Source organism: Erythrolamprus reginae, chromosome 5 (assembly GCF_031021105.1).
Source record: "Erythrolamprus reginae isolate rEryReg1 chromosome 5, rEryReg1.hap1, whole genome shotgun sequence".
Taxonomy (NCBI): domain Eukaryota; kingdom Metazoa; phylum Chordata; class Lepidosauria; order Squamata; family Dipsadidae; genus Erythrolamprus; species Erythrolamprus reginae.
Genome location: NC_091954.1, coordinates 76,550,349 through 76,566,142, shown reverse-complemented (window position 1 = coordinate 76,566,142; position 15,794 = coordinate 76,550,349). Strand labels below are relative to the sequence as shown.

Below are 15,794 nucleotides of genomic sequence, written 5' to 3'. Positions count from 1 at the left end.
TATTCATCTGGCTAACATCCTTAGTCTGGCAGCTCCAGCACATTATTTTATCCCCTGGTTAGGGCTTTTAAAAAACCCTTATTCAGACAGAGTAACAATGAAAGAGTTTACAATCCAGTAAAAGCTGGGAAAATCATCAGCACCTGGTTAGGGCTGGAAAGAAACATTTAGAGCAAGTAGAGCAATGAAAGAAAAACTACAAAGACTTAAGGCTTGAAAAACATTCTTAGCAAAGAGTAACAATGGAAGAGTTTGCAAGCAGGTAAGAATTGGGAATATCATTAGCACCTGGTTCGGGCTGGAAAGAAACATTTGGAGCAAGATAAAGCAATGAAAAAACTCCTGCAAAGACTTAGGGCTTGAAAAACATTCTTAACAATGAAAGAAACTGCAAGGTAAGAGCTGGGAAGATCGGTAGCACCCAGTTAGGGCTGGGGGAAAAAGCTTCGAAAAAAGCTACACTCGGAGTATAAAACATACCTGAATTTTCAGCCACTTTTGGGGAGGAAAAGGGTGCATCTTATACTCTGAAAAATACAGTAGATGATGGTAACAAGATAATTAATGTAACCAGCAGAATTTTTATCAGAAATCATTGTGAAGATGAAAGCAGTAAGATTTTATGCAAAAAGTCCATAAAGAGTTTCTAGTCAATGGCATGTGTTTTTAATAAATAGTTGACTTTCTTTTCAGAAATTTAAATTAGTGTTGATTGTTATCAAACTTCTAATTGTAAAGCACAGTGAGATTGTAAGATTATTTTTCTCTTTGATTCCAGACCAGCATTCCATTTTGTGTTGTGGGATCCAATCAATTAATTGAAGCTAAGGGTAAAAAAGTTAGAGGTCGTCTTTATCCCTGGGGTGTTGTTGAAGTGGAAAATCCAGAACATAATGACTTCTTAAAACTAAGAACCATGCTGATGTAAGTAAAGTGCATTTAGCTCTGTACTTTGGTCAATGTTCACCTTATTTTTATCTCTCAAACAATACGAAGCGAAATCATTATTGTTTCTTGAACTGTTAAGATACAGATAATTCTTAACTTACCACCAAAATAGGCACTGGAAAATCTCCTATAGTCTCTTGTGAGATATCATGTATCAACCTTTCCAGGTAAACCAGACCAGAAATAAAATTAGAGGCAAATAATTCCATTTTATTGTAAGGCTGCAAGACTGAAGGTACAAATCTCCCACCATCACTTAACTGCCCAATCAATAAGACAAATCTTTCCCAAATTTCTTCCTCTCTTAAGTCACAGGGGACTTCACCCTTTCTTGTCTAAATGTTTCTTTAAAAGCATCTCTTCCCCTAATCCCCAAATATCATCTTCATGAGTATAATTTTTATTAAGACTTTTAAAGAAGAAAATAAAAGATAACACAGATTCATAGAAGTAAACAAGGAAAACAAAGCAATAAATAAAAGAAAAAAGGGGAAAGTTAAAAATGGAAAAAGGCAAAACAATGGCTTGTTATTCTTCACAGCAGTTATAACGACAAATATATTTTGATCTCTAAAGTGACATCATTGTATTCTTTTTATCATCCATTCTGTCTAAATATCAAAACCATAAGTCACAATTTCATTCTTTTGACTTTTACATAAAAGTCTATAAAAGGCTTGTAACAAGCAATAAATGTAGATAATGTCTTTTCTCTAATGAAATTAATTTCTCCATTTCAGCAAAATCTGTTCAGTTTATCTATCATTCTTCCATAATGTCGAATCTTTCCAGCATAAAGTATAATCTGGCTGCTGTGATTATATATTGAAATAATCTTCCATGACAGTTTTCTATTTGCCTGTTAATCCTGAAATGAAACGTTGTGGATTAAGTTGGCTATTAATCTTTTAAATTACCTGTATCAAAGTATGTATTTGGATCCATTTTTTTTCCATGTCCAGTCCATCACTCATGATAAAATGTCCCTTCATGGTGTTCATATTTCCAACCTACATCTATTTGTGGAGAAATAACATTCTTTAAAAATTTGATTATTTGTGTTATGTATGAAGTTATGTTATACAGTATAACTATTAAAGGACTTAGGTAGCAAACACTATAACAATGTAGACTGTGTGCATTTCAGAGCATGTTTAATGCGTTGGGTTAGTCAAATTTTTTATCCTGTTCTCCATTTCACTGGTTTTAATGCATATCTTTTTATTTGGGGATTGAAATAAAATTAGTTGAGCTGTATTAAATAATTATACCATAATTTTTTGTCATTCCAGTACTCATATGCAGGATCTTCAAGAAGTGACTCAAGATCTTCACTATGAGAATTTCCGTTCTGAAAGACTTAAAAAGGGTGGCAGGTAAGTATCTCTTACTAAATGGTATATGGTTCCATTATATTTCAGGTTTTCTTGTCATGTTTTGATTGCTAACATTTTGAATATATGTCAGATACTCTTGAAGCACACCTAACAATTCATGTATTTGGATGTAGTACTATTATTTTTCTGTAAAGGATCACTAACAGCATTCTTTTAGTTATTAGGATTATTAGTTATTAACACTTCACATGTGTTAAACATGTAAGCAAACTTCATCTGTATTTTAATGTTTCTCCAGTTAAGCCATTTAAACCTGCAGCCATGGTATTTTTTTAATGTTCTCATTGTATTAATTACTTTCCTTTTCATCAATTTTCTTAACATTCTAAGATTCAAAGTATTTTTTAAATTCCATTTTAACATCTCACTTTTTTCTGAACCATTCTAAAATGTTCTTCCAGTATTCAGTTATTTTATTGGATTCATTTTGTTGGAGATTGTTTGTTATCCTTTCCCCCCAAAATCACTGCGTTTTCTATTCCACTTTTAACTGTTCCTTGTTCTCATTTATTATGTTTTTTGCAACTCTTTTCCTCTGTGTATACGTTATACAGAATTTTTCATCTTTAATTAATTTCATGTATTTTTTATATGCTTCTTTCACTTTGTTGTTCTACCAATTATCCTCTTTTATTTTCATTTTGTGGCATTTTGCATGAGTTTTCATTCTATTTCATGCAGCTGCTATCTCCTAATATTTTTTCATATAGGTTTGAACTTTTGCTTCCTACAATCATTCTACTTACATTTGAATTACTTACTCTCAAACAATACCTATATTTTTTTCATTTTAAAGTATCTGAATGCTGCAATAATTTTTAATGTATTTCCCTACCTCACTCCCATCTATTTGTGTCACCTAATAGAATAGGTTTGTTCCTCAGGATGACATTTATATACAAATCACATCTCTGATTCTTTCATTATCACTACTCAAGCGAGGTTCATATATACTTGCACTTGAAGTATATGTAGAAAGTAAAGCTTAGCTTCATTAATATATTAATTTCTGTTTTCATAATTTAAATAATATTATTTCATATTCTGACTTACAGTGTAATAATCCTTTCATTAATTATTGAACCTATATTACTTCCATAATTTATGCAAGTATTCCTCAATTCTATTTCCCAAAATTGATCCACCTTCATTTACATCTACAACATTCTTACTCTTTCCTTAGTATTAGAAATACTTGGCTTTGTAATGTTTCATTGATGAATACATGCTCTTTCTTTCCAAGTTGTGCTCTTCCAATGTGCATCAGAGATAATTCTTAAAAGTTACTAGCCTTCATACCCAATTTTCTGCTCTCAGTACAGATAATAATAATAATAATAATAATAATAATAATGTATTAGATTTGTATGCCGTCCCTCTCCATACAATTCCAATCAGTTTTGATACAGTGATACACTGATGTTACTCTAGTATAAGCATTCCCATGGTATTCTGTGTAGCTAGTATCTCTAAACTAGAGATTTCATTGAAAACCAAAATTCCCTTGGCAGGTTTCTTTGTAGAATGAAATGGAAAACATATAAATTTAATAAAGAAAATAAAATCCCATCACTTAGGAAATACAGTATAGTAATAGCTACTCAAGTAATCATCTTTTTTTCTTCTTCTTTTACTATCATTGTATCTGCATTTTAAAAATACTGGTAAGTAGTTATTAAATACTATGCAAAACAGTATTTAGCTAGAACTACATGTTTGCATTAAATTCCTTTGTAAGAAGATGCCGCTTTTAAGAAGATATTACTATATATCTCTAAGCCTTCTTTTTTCCCTCCTAATTGTAGAAACGTTGAAGATGAAGAAGTTAATAAAGATCAAATCTTGCTTGAAAAGGAAGCAGAAGTAAGGACATTTTTTTTTTAAAAAAAAATAATTTTTATTAGTTTACAAATATATATATATATATATATATTTTTGTAAGGACATTTTAATATATTTATATATACAGTGATCCCTCTATTATCGCGATGGTTCCGTTCCCAGACCCCTCGCGATAATCGATTTTTCGCAATGTAGGGTTCCAGAAGTAAAAACACCATCTGCGCATGCGCGCCCTTTTTCCATGGCCGTGCATGCGCAGATGGTGGAGTTTGTGTGGGCGGCGGGGGAAGACCCAGGGAAGGTTCCTTCGTCCGCCTAGCAGCTGATCTGCTCGGCAGCGTAGCACCAGCGAGGAGCCGAAGATCCGGGTTTCCCCGCTGCCCACGGAAAGGGGAAACCCGGATCTTCGGCTCCTCGCTGGTCCCCAATTCCGGCAACATCAGGCTCTCCACACGCCCTTTCGCCGTAACACGAGAGCCTTCCGAAAACTATTTCCGAGCGCCTCAGAGCAGCACCCCCACCCCTCTTTGATTCCCCCAACCCGCCCGGCCCCTCGCTCCCCTTTTCCACACTCCAACCGAGAGAGGAGTCCGCGCTGCTCCGGCTGCCGTGTCTCCTTCTCCCTCCTCCTCTTCTTCCCCGCTCTTCCATCCTCTGCCGCCGAGGTCGCCAGGAAGGGAGAAGAAGAGTCAATGAACGGCGCCAGCCGCCGCCTCGCCCAACGCAAAGCGCGAGAGCCCAGACCCGGAGGCAACCCGCTCGATGTCCGCGGCGCTTCGAGTTTCTCCTCCCGGAGGCGCGCTCGGCGCTCGCTGCAGCGGGGGAAGACCCAGGGAAGGTTCCTTCGTCCGCTGCCCACGGAAAGGGGAAACCCGGATCTTCGGCTGCAGCGAGCGCCGAGCGCGCCTCCGGGAAGAGAAACTCGAAGCACCGCGGACAGCGAGCGGGTTGCCTCCGGGTCTGGGCTCTCGCGCTTTGCGTTGGGCGAGGCGGCGGCTGGCGCCGTTCATTGACTCTTCTCCCTTCCTGGCGACCTCGGCGGCGGAGGATGGAAGAGCGGGGAAGAAGAGGAGGAGGAGGGAGAAGGAGACACGGCAGCCGGAGCAGCGCGGACTCCTCTCTCGGTTGGAGTGTGGAAAAGGGGAGCGAGGGGCCGGGCGGGTTGAGGGAATCAAAGAGGGGTGGGGGTGCTGCTCTGAGGCGCTCGGAAAGAGTTTTTGGAAGGCTCTCGTGTTACGGCGAAAGGGCGTGTGGAGAGCCTGATGTTGGCGGAATTGGGGACCAGCGAGGAGCCGAAGATCCGGGTGGGGAAACCCGGATCTTCGGCTCCTCGCTGGTGCTGCGCTGCCGAGCAGATCAGCTGCTAGGCGGCCGCTCGAGAGCAAGAGGGGGAGAGATAGAGAAAGAGAGAGAAGGAAAGAAAGAGATGAGAGAGGGAGGAAGAGAGTGTGAGAGAGGAAGAAGCAAGATAGAGAAAGAGAGAGAGAAAGAAAGATGAGAAAGGAAGGAAGAGAAATGAGAAAATGATTGAAGCAGAGAATGACAGGAAAGAAAGAGAAAGAGACAGAGAAGTGACTCTTGGTGATGACGTATGACGTCATCGGGTGGAAAAATCGCGATATAGCGTTTCGCGAAGCACGAGATCGCGAAACTCGAGGGATCACTGTACTTTAAAGAAACTTGATCATCATTGGGTAATTCTCCAGGTGTAATAAATATGGAATTTTTAATTGATACTGGTAACTTAAAATCAGTTTATTGCAGCCTTTTAGTTCAAAAGAGATTTCATTCTCAATTTTTAATAACCAAATATGGACTGGTAACTCTTTATTTGGATTTAGATGTCATGGTATCCTGCTTTAATAGCTGCTTTAATACTGAATTTTGTCATTCAAGCTATGTTTTATTGTTGCCTGTCAGCATAATTGATCTGGTTTAAATCTCTTAGATTTGTATAATGAAATAAAGCTCTTTCATTATGGCCTTGATGTTAATTCATGAAAATTGAATCCATTGATCTCTATAGAATTTGCTTAAACATCATACTAAAAATATAAAAACTGAACCAGAAACTAGAAGATTTGCACCCCTAATTGCAGAATTCTAGTTCTCAGCATCTATAGCCAATATCTTCACTGTGGGATATGATATCTATAATTCAAAAATATCTGGAGACTATAGGTTTCTTACCTATAGAAACCTCTAGGTAAGCACAGCAGTAGGGGAGGAGTAGGAGATAAAAATGGGAAAGGAATTTGGCCATATGATACCATTATCACACACTGCAAAATAACTATACAGTGGTACCTCTACTTACGAACTTACTTCGTTCCGTGACCAGGTTCTTAAGTAGAAAAGTTTGTAAGAAGAAGCAATATTTCCCATAGGAATCAATGTAAAAACAAATAATGTGTGCGATTGGGGAAACCACAGGGAGGCTGGAGGCCCTGTTTCCTCCCAGGAGATTCCTAGAGAGGCCCCACAGAGGCTTCTCTCTGCCTTTTCTGGCCTTGTTTCCTCCCAGGAGATTCCTAGAGAGCTTCTCCCCACCTTTTCCGGCCCTGTTTCCTCCCAGGAGATTCCTAGATAGGCCCCATAGAGGCTTCTCCCTGCCTTTTCTGGTTACAGTTTCGGAGGCTTGGGTTTGTAAGTGGAAAATAGTTCTTGAGAAGAGGCAAACAAATCTTGAACACCCGGTTCTTATCTAGAAAAGTTCGTAAGTAGTGGCCTTTGTAAGTAGAGATACCACTGTAGTTCTAAATGAAAGATACAAAATATTTATTTTTTCATTGGTGATATTCAGGTTTAATGTTTTTGTTGTAAGCTGCCAAAGCACTCAGTTAATTGGAGGAATGGCTAGCCAATGTCAAAATAATATTCTTTTGTTTTAGCTTCGCCGCATGCAAGAAATGATTGCAAGGATGCAGGCACAGATGCAGATGCAAAGGCAAGGAGGGGAAGGAGATAGCAGTGCAACTCATGGGTACAAAGTTTGAATTATTTGGTAAGAACACTTTTATACTAAAACTAGTATATATAAAATAATGGCTTTGAAAATTATAGTATTACAGATTTTATCTTTTGATCATGATTTCGACTTTTAGATAAATAACATGAAGAATGACATAAATACTTCATTCTGAAACAAAAAAGAATCCATTTATTTAATTTGCTCATTCATTGAAGTACTAAAATTGTCTACTTGCCATAAGGCTTAGATTTTAAAAAATAAAAATGCATTTATTAACAGACTAAAGGACCAATTCTCAATCAACTTTGCAAATGTTTGGACAGCATACATTTAGTAATGCTCACTATATACTATATCCCAGTGATTGTGAACCTTTTTTGGTTCATGTACCAAAGGGATGTGTGTGGGTGTGCTATCAATCCCCTATCCCTACACAGGCATCACTGAAGCCTGAGACAGTGAAAAAACAGGCAAACCAGGAGTTTGGAAAGTGGACTTCCAGTTTGCCCATTCTGTTGTTTTTCACACTCCGGAGCCTTTATGGATACTTCCTAAAGTCCTAGAGTGCAAAAACAGTACAGCAGGCAAACCAGAAGTTTGTTTTCCAAACTTCCAGTTTGTCCATTGGGCTGTTTTCACACTTCGGGGCTTCAGGAAGCTTCCCTTAAGGCTCTGGAGTGCAAAAAACAGCACAATGGGCAAACCAGAATCTGTTTATTTTAGGCATATGTGCCCTCATGTGCCCTCTGATATGTCTCTGTGTGCCATCTGTGGCATGTGTGCCATAGGTTCGCCTTCACGGCTATCCAGTTCAGGAGAGGAGTAGCTTTTAAAATAAAATAAAAAATGAAATAGTGCTTTGTCCATTTTCTGTATTTCATCAGCTGCCATGCCAGTATGTAATACAGTTTAACTTCCCTTCCTTACTTCTAAAGAACAAAACAAAACATACAGAGAAGACATCAGATCTGGCTTCTTTTTCCCCCTAAATGATCAAATATTGAACTACAATATTCAACACAGCATACAGGTAGTCCTCACTTAGTGACCAATCACTTAATGACCATCAAAATTAGAAAGCTATTTGTGTTCCAGTTCCACATTTCTGGGAGCCATACCACCCTCAACTTATTCCCCCACGGTCCTGTGATCATATTTTGGGCACTTGATAACCGACTTGCATTTATAGCCATTTGCAGTGTCCTGCAGTCGTATGATTTTCTATGTTTTTGTTGGTTTTCAACATTCGCTTCCCATTTTCCAGCAAAAAACCCCACCCAAAACCATTGAAGAAATGGATTCATTTAACAGCTGCCACATTTGCTCAATGACTACAATATATGTTTAATAATTACAGTGTAAGGTTAATGACAACTACAAAATAGGTCATAATGCGGTAACATTCTGTAACAATGGAGTATTGCTACTATGGCAGCCAAAGGAAATTGACTCAATGTATGCATAGATGGTTGGAGATACAGTGGTACCTCTACTTAAGAATGCCTCTACTTAAGAACTATTTTATACTTAAGAACCCAAGCCCGGAAAAATTTCCCAGGATATTTGAGAGTGGCAGAAAGGCCCGGCCATTTTCCTGCTATTCCCCCTTTAATCTCAGCCATCTGGGCTGCCAGAGGAGCCTTTTGGTGGCGCTTAAGGAGGCTTTGGCAGTCCAGAGCGAACAAAGCATTTTCCTTTCTTTGGGCGATTGGACAGGGAATAAACCTCAGCCAGCGCCCAGAGAAAAGAAAACGCTCCCTTCGCTCTGGGCAGCCGAGGAGTCACCACAGCAAAGGAAAGGTGCCAGCTACAAAGTGAGCGAGCGAGAGGAGAGGGGAGCCCTTCAGCATGGGAAGGAAGAGGCAGCAGGTAGCAGCAGCAGCAGCCAGTGTATGGGAGGCAGTGCATGGGAGGCAGCATCACGCCAGGTGTATTGGAGGCGCATGCTCCTCCTCGCTGCCTCAGAGCCCTCTTTTTTTTTTAAAGCCTTAAAGTTTTGGATTTTTTTTATTCCCCTCACCTCACCTTCTTCCTTCAGCAACGACTCCTCCTCTTCCTCCCACCCAAATTCCGAGCTTTTATTTCTTTCCTAATGGGTTTGCATGCATTATTTGCTTTTACATTGATTCCTATGGGAAAAATTGCTTCTACTTAAGCAGGTTTCTACTTAAGTCACGGAACGAATTAAGTAGAGGTACCAGTGTATTTGCTTTTTTTTAGCAATACATTGCAAAGAACAAGAGGGAGGCTAACAAATAAAGAGAAGAAAAACCAGTCTTGTGGTTCCCTGTGATCTTTATGCTGTAATATTTCATAATAGTATATGTCTATAAGATAATGCCATTATTGTTTTATTAGTAACATTTGTAGAAGGAATTTAGAGACATTGCTCCTTCCCAGATTTTAATTGAAAAGTTTAGTTATTGTTGCATTTAATTATATTTTATATTATATAATTAGATATATAATAATACTTTTAATTATTTAAATATACTATTAATTATTCTTTTTTAAAAGTATGCATGACCATGTAACTGTCAATATTCTTTTTTCATCATTGCAGATAACTTTCATTAATTGGGATCATTTAAGATTTAAGACACAGTGCTTATTTTGTGGGGAGAGTTACTACTTATCCTGCTGTGACTTGGAAGGTCTGTTAACATTCAGCAAACAAATATATAGTTATTGTAATCTCTATTTTTAAACAAATAAGATTTCTGTAATCTTTTTAAAATGTTAAATGCAATACGAGTTTGTTAAGATTTACTAATATTTTATTGAGCTGATTTTAATATGCAGACTACACACATGTTTAGAATTTCCCTAGCATGTTGTTCATCTAATGCTATGGACTAATGCCATTGAGTTTTTTTTTTTCCTTTCTACTCAATATATAAATTGATTATAACATTATATTTAAATTATTATTCCTATTTTTTATGATTTCTTTTATTACAGCTGACATGATTATTTGAAAGTCACTTTAAGTTACATACCCCATAAATATCATGTATTTGGAAATATCATTGTAAAGTTTTTCATAGGAAAGACTAAGGAAAGTCTTAAAGGAATGTTAATTTTTTTTGGAATATAGACCTTTGTGTGCAGACTGAGTGACAGACTGACAAGAAAATAAGTGAAAATATTTGCAATTTTTTTCAATGTTACTTTTTTATATACAGGTAGTCCTTGACCTACAATCACAAATGAGCCTGGATTCTTGTTGAGTGAATCAGTTGTTAAATGGCACATCATATCACTGCTTCCCTCAATGATTACTATCCTGGCTCATTCGTTTACAGTTTTTAAATGATCATGTGGATCATTTAGCAGAGTGAGGGGATGCTGCACCAGGTAGGGGAGGCTGGGATCCACAGAGATCCACAAACCTGCTGATATCTGAGAGGTTTCAGCTTGTTCCCAATGCAGCCACTCAGCCACCCAGGAAGTATCAGTCTGACTATGGAAGCTACACAAAGCTGCTGCAGGAGGATGGCCAAATTGCTCTGTCCCCTCCACTTGCAACTTCCCTGCCAGTTTCCCAGCAGAAAAGATAGCAGATAGCATTCCCATGATCGTAGGGTGCTTGAAAACTGGTTGTAACTATGAAAGGCTACCAAGAGTCTGAAATGTGGTCATATGATAGGGGGACAGTGCTACAATTTACAATGTTTGGAAGTGCTTTACAGGCCTAGAAAAGCACCGTATCTGATGCCATTATAAGTGGTCAATTGGGAAATGGCCAGTTGTAAGTCAAGAACTACCTGTATGAAGTAATGTATTAGTCTTTATGCCTTGACTATTTGTGGACTGCTGTATTTTACCAGTAAATATTTTCAAGTAATTTCCATGTGTGTAGCATTTTGTGAAGTATGTTTAAAAGAAGTAGTATAATTTAGGGGGGGAAATCAAGTTATTTTTTAGGTGTAGTCTTTCAGATTTTCAAATTTTCATTTATTTTTTGAAGAAAGCAAGGTCAAATTGTACCTGAGGCGTGTGTTTCTACAAAGGAAAATCATAAATATCCATCATGGAAGAAACTAAGCTACTCCCTGGTGACCCCAATATACCCATGATGTACATACATACTGACAGACATAAATACTGTACTTGGAAATCTTGGAAAGAGAGTGACTTAATCTAATGTCCGTCAGGCTTCTAATTAAAAAAAGTCATTATGGCATTTTCAACATGATAGTTGTTACACACAGATTATGAAAAACCTGATGTCCATATTTTAGTCTGTATTTACTATGGTCAAAAATAAAATCAAAATTACATTTCTTTTAAGGTTGCAATGAATGATATACAACCATAGTAAAAAGGTTCTTTCATTTATTAATCCAGTAGTTTCATTTTTTAAAAGAGGATCAGAGAAAGATTTCGCTTTGATCTTGTAATTTATTTGGAAAATATAATACTAATAATACTTTTTCCCCACTTAGTAAGACGACAATTGTTCAACAACCCTTCTGTTCAGAAATAACACCTAGTCTTTTTGTGTCCTACATAGGTTATATTACTGGGTTAAAATATGCTACTTGATTTGAACACACTTGCTTACTTAGAATGTTTTAGATCTGGACTGATTTCGGTATTATTTGTATGAAGCTGTAATTAAATAGCCAGGAAAAAAATTCCTAGTATTTTAAAAACCTGTGAAAATGTGAATGCGTGTGCCAAATAATTAGTATAAACCCTATCCTACTGTACTACTAAAATCATTAACTGACTTTAAAGAATTGTTCAATATTTTTAAACACATTCTATTCATCTACATGTATTGTTTGCTGTAATTAGACCTTCATTATATACTGTAACAGTCTTTACGTGTGGTGCTACATTTTAAGAATTTTGGCTTTTATGATCACATATAAAATCCATACAGCTAAAACTTCATTCCTGGACAGCTGCAATTTACTAATTTGAATTGTACCTTTTTAAGTAAGGTTACATTTTTTCTAACTGTATTTCCATGAGGTTGAATGATATTTTGCAGTCTCTCTGCCTGATATAGGAATAACGAAGTATCTGTACCTATTTTCATGAACTATGGTACATTTGAATATTCAAACTAGAATTTAAAAATGAATTTCTCAAGGTTTTGGGAACCTGAAAAATAGTTAGCATCACAAATGGTCTTTCTCTTTGTTTTTCAAACTAATATACGGTAATTACAATTTTAGAAGTATACTGTTATATTCTTTAACACTTTACTGGATTTTTATAACTGGGGTACTCAAAAGGATACTTTTTGTATAAGACAGTATTAATCTATAATTGATTTTCTGTACCTTAATTTTAGCACAAATTATTAATAAACCCAATAAACTGTTACTGTATCTACAAATCTGCTGAAGTGTGTGGTTATATTAAGTGACTTGATGGCTGTTTAAAAATAGTTTCTTGCAAAAACTCTTGATTACAGAGTTTAAAATAATATTCCATTACACAAAAACATTTACATCAACCAGTTACTTTGCTAAGGACATGTGTTACCAAAATGTTGATACTCTTAGAAGTTGAGCAAGATACACAGAACATTCAGTTCCACATGAACCTCGCTGTTTCACAATACTTATTATCCCATCTTTCTTTGCAATGGTATCATAACATTGACATGAAGTTCCAGTAGTGTTATTGATATTAAGGGCTAATACTTAGTTCAACAATACTTGGATATGTGCATAAAAAGAACAGTTTCCCAAATATAGATAAAATAAAAGTTCCCCCTGCTCAGTCATTTTGGACTCTAGAGGGCAGTGCTCATCTTCGTTTCTTAGCCAAGGGAACCAGCCTTATCCAAAGATATTTCCATGGTCAGCACGGAACACTGATCTTCCCACCAAAATGGTACCTATTTATCTATTTGCATTTGTATGCTTTTAAAAATGCTAGGTGGGCAGGAGCTGGAGCAAAGAACAGAAGCTCATCCCATGGCATAGCATTTCCAGCTAACAAGCTCAATATCTTTCACTATTAGCCACCGAATACACATCCTAAGTATAGATAGCTCTATATTTGTTAACAAAAGTACCAATTGTCTTAATGTCAAATAGAAATTGGGAAGACTAAGTTGTACCTCTCTCTTGGTCCTGAAAGCTAGCTCTGATTTTGGACCAACCATGTTAACCAACTTCCAAGGCCAGATAAAATGTAATAGATAAGTCAATTAATTGAAATACTTTTCTTACTTGATATGAATAACAAAGGTGAGTTCTTGTACTAAAATGATAAAAAGTTCTTGCTTGCTAAAAAGAAAAAATAAAGACCAACAATGGTGTATTTATGGTACATATGTCAAACTTTACACATTTTAGGTGTCCCGTTAGCTATTTACATGATTTCAGAGGCACTGCAACGGTTGTAAGCTTGGGCAGGGTAGTAACTTCTTCAGGGCTAAGCAAGAACTCTGTGTATTAGTTTTAATTTAACCTGGTAAATAATTATTCATTTGGTGGTGTATTTATTACCTAAATTACTATTTTACAAGTGTCTGAGTCTGTTTACTTTTATTTCATTTTTGTAATTATAGGATGTTTCCTGAAATAATAGCACCAAACATGATTGAACTGTATTTAAAAACAAATCAATGAATAGATAAGGAATTCTGTTTTATTCCAAGTTTAGTGAAAGAAAGGTTACCAGAACATTTACCCTGTCTGAATTCATGCATCCAACTATAAACTTTAGCCATTTTTAAAATATTCCACAATAAGTACAAAACTGAAGAAAAGGAAAATAAATAAAGTTCAAACTTAATCCCAGCATTCTCATTTGATTTGGCTTTATTTTATTTTGGTGTTGGAGTGTGTGACAGTCTAGCCAAGCTTTTGTCAGATGCTTTAATATCTTGGTTTTCATCATGTCTCTTTAGATGCCTCACGTTTTTGAGGTTGAATGAAATTGAGGCAGAGGGAAATGCTATATTATTACCACATGCTTTCAAGAACATCCGTTTCTACATTCATTAATTGCCAGTTAAATGAAACAGAGTCAGAGTAGGTCAGTGAGTACGTCACAGCATTTGCAGCTCTAATTTCTACGGAGAGGGGGCGGCATACAAATCTAATAAATAAAATAAATAATTTGCATCTACTCTATGCAAGTACAGTATGTGGGAGAGATTCAAAAATAATCATTAAAGCTTACTGCATAATGTTAACTTTAGTATTTAAAAAGATTACTATACTCTGTAAAGGTTTACAAAGTTATATTGGCTCATGTGGACAGGAGCCCAAGGGCAGTTTGCAAGCAGTGCAAATTAGGGGTTTTAATACTGTGGTGGAATAAGAGAGCCAAAAAAAGACTTCATTTTTGGCAACCAAAAAGCCATTTTATTTTCAGACATGATAACAGTCTCAACTCTGAATAACATTTTTTTTGCCCTACAATGGGGCCAGTATAGGCTTCAAATGTGTGTGTTATACAACAAATACAAGAAATAAAAAATGACTTTTTCATGATGTATGATTTTATATGGGTATAGTTTCTGCTTCTTCCATCAACTGCTTGTCCTATGCTACTTGATTAGAATTTTGGAAGAAATCCTAGGACATAGAGTTCAATTCCCTGTACAGAAATTAAACTAAGTCTTAGTCTTAGTCTCTGTTTGAATACATCTATTAAAAAGGAATTTACCATCTTCCTACATAGTTAATTCCAGTAATCCTAACACACATTTTATTTGCTATTGTTGTTATTAGTTGCAAAGTCATGCCCTACCCATTGTGACCCCATGGACAACATTCCTCCAGGCCTTCCTATTCTCTAACATCCTCTGGAGTCCATTTAAGCTCATACCTACTGCTTCAGTGACTCCATCCAGCCACCTCATTCTGTTGTCCACTTCTTCATTTGCCCTCATTGTTTTCCAGCATCAGGCTCTTCTCCAGTGAGTCCTTCCTTCTCATTAGGTGGCCAAAGTACCATATTTTTCAGAATACAGTGGTACCTCATGATATGAACCCCTCGTCTTACGAACAACCCGAGATACGAACCCGGGGTTCAGAAATTTTTTGCCTCTTCTTACGAACTTTTTCCTTCTTACGAACCCGCCGCCGCGAAGCCCCGCCGCCCGGCTGTCGCTTTTTGAAACAGCTGGGGGGCTTCCCAGCGTCCTCCTGAACCCGAACGCCAAACCCGAACTTCTGGGTTTGGCATTCAGAAGGCCGCCGAGAAGCCCCCCGGCTGTTTTAAAAAGTGACAGCCGGGCGGCGCGGCTTCCCAGAGGCCTCCCAAACGCCAAACCCGGAGGTTCGGCAAAAGTTCGGGTTCGGGAGGCCACTGGGAAGCCCCGCAGCCCGGCTGTCACCTTCTAAAACAGCCTGGGGGCTTCCCAGCAGCCTCCTGAACCCGAACGCCAAATCCGAACTTCCGGGTTCGGCATTCAGAAGGCCTCTGAGAAGCTCCCCGGCTGTTTTAAAAGACGACAGCCGGGCGGCGGGGCTTCTCGGCGGCCTTCCGAACCCCGAACCCGGAAGTTCGGCAAAGGTTCGGGTTCGGGAGGCTGGTGAGAAGCCCCGCAGCCCGGCTGTCGTCTTCTAAAACAGCCTGGGGGCTTCCCAGCAGCCTCCTGAACCCGAACGCCAAACCCGAACTTCCGGGTTCAGCATTCAGGAGGCCTCCGAGAA

At 37.8% G+C, this 15,794-nt stretch overlaps 1 protein-coding gene across 1 annotated transcript in view; it reads left to right on the top strand.

Moving 5' to 3' along the window:
* SEPTIN2 (septin 2) overlaps positions 1 to 12,511 on the top strand; it is a 33,442-nt gene extending 20,931 nt beyond the window's left edge. Inside the window, exons 9-13 of the mRNA XM_070753229.1 lie at positions 779 to 924; positions 2,241 to 2,324; positions 4,151 to 4,208; positions 7,079 to 7,191; positions 9,722 to 12,511. Of these exons, the coding sequence (XP_070609330.1) occupies positions 779 to 924; positions 2,241 to 2,324; positions 4,151 to 4,208; positions 7,079 to 7,183 (393 nt within the window). The 3' untranslated portion in view covers positions 7,184 to 7,191; positions 9,722 to 12,511. The remainder of the gene's footprint in view (positions 1 to 778; positions 925 to 2,240; positions 2,325 to 4,150; positions 4,209 to 7,078; positions 7,192 to 9,721) is intronic.
* The last annotated feature ends 3,283 nt before the right edge of the window (positions 12,512 to 15,794 follow it).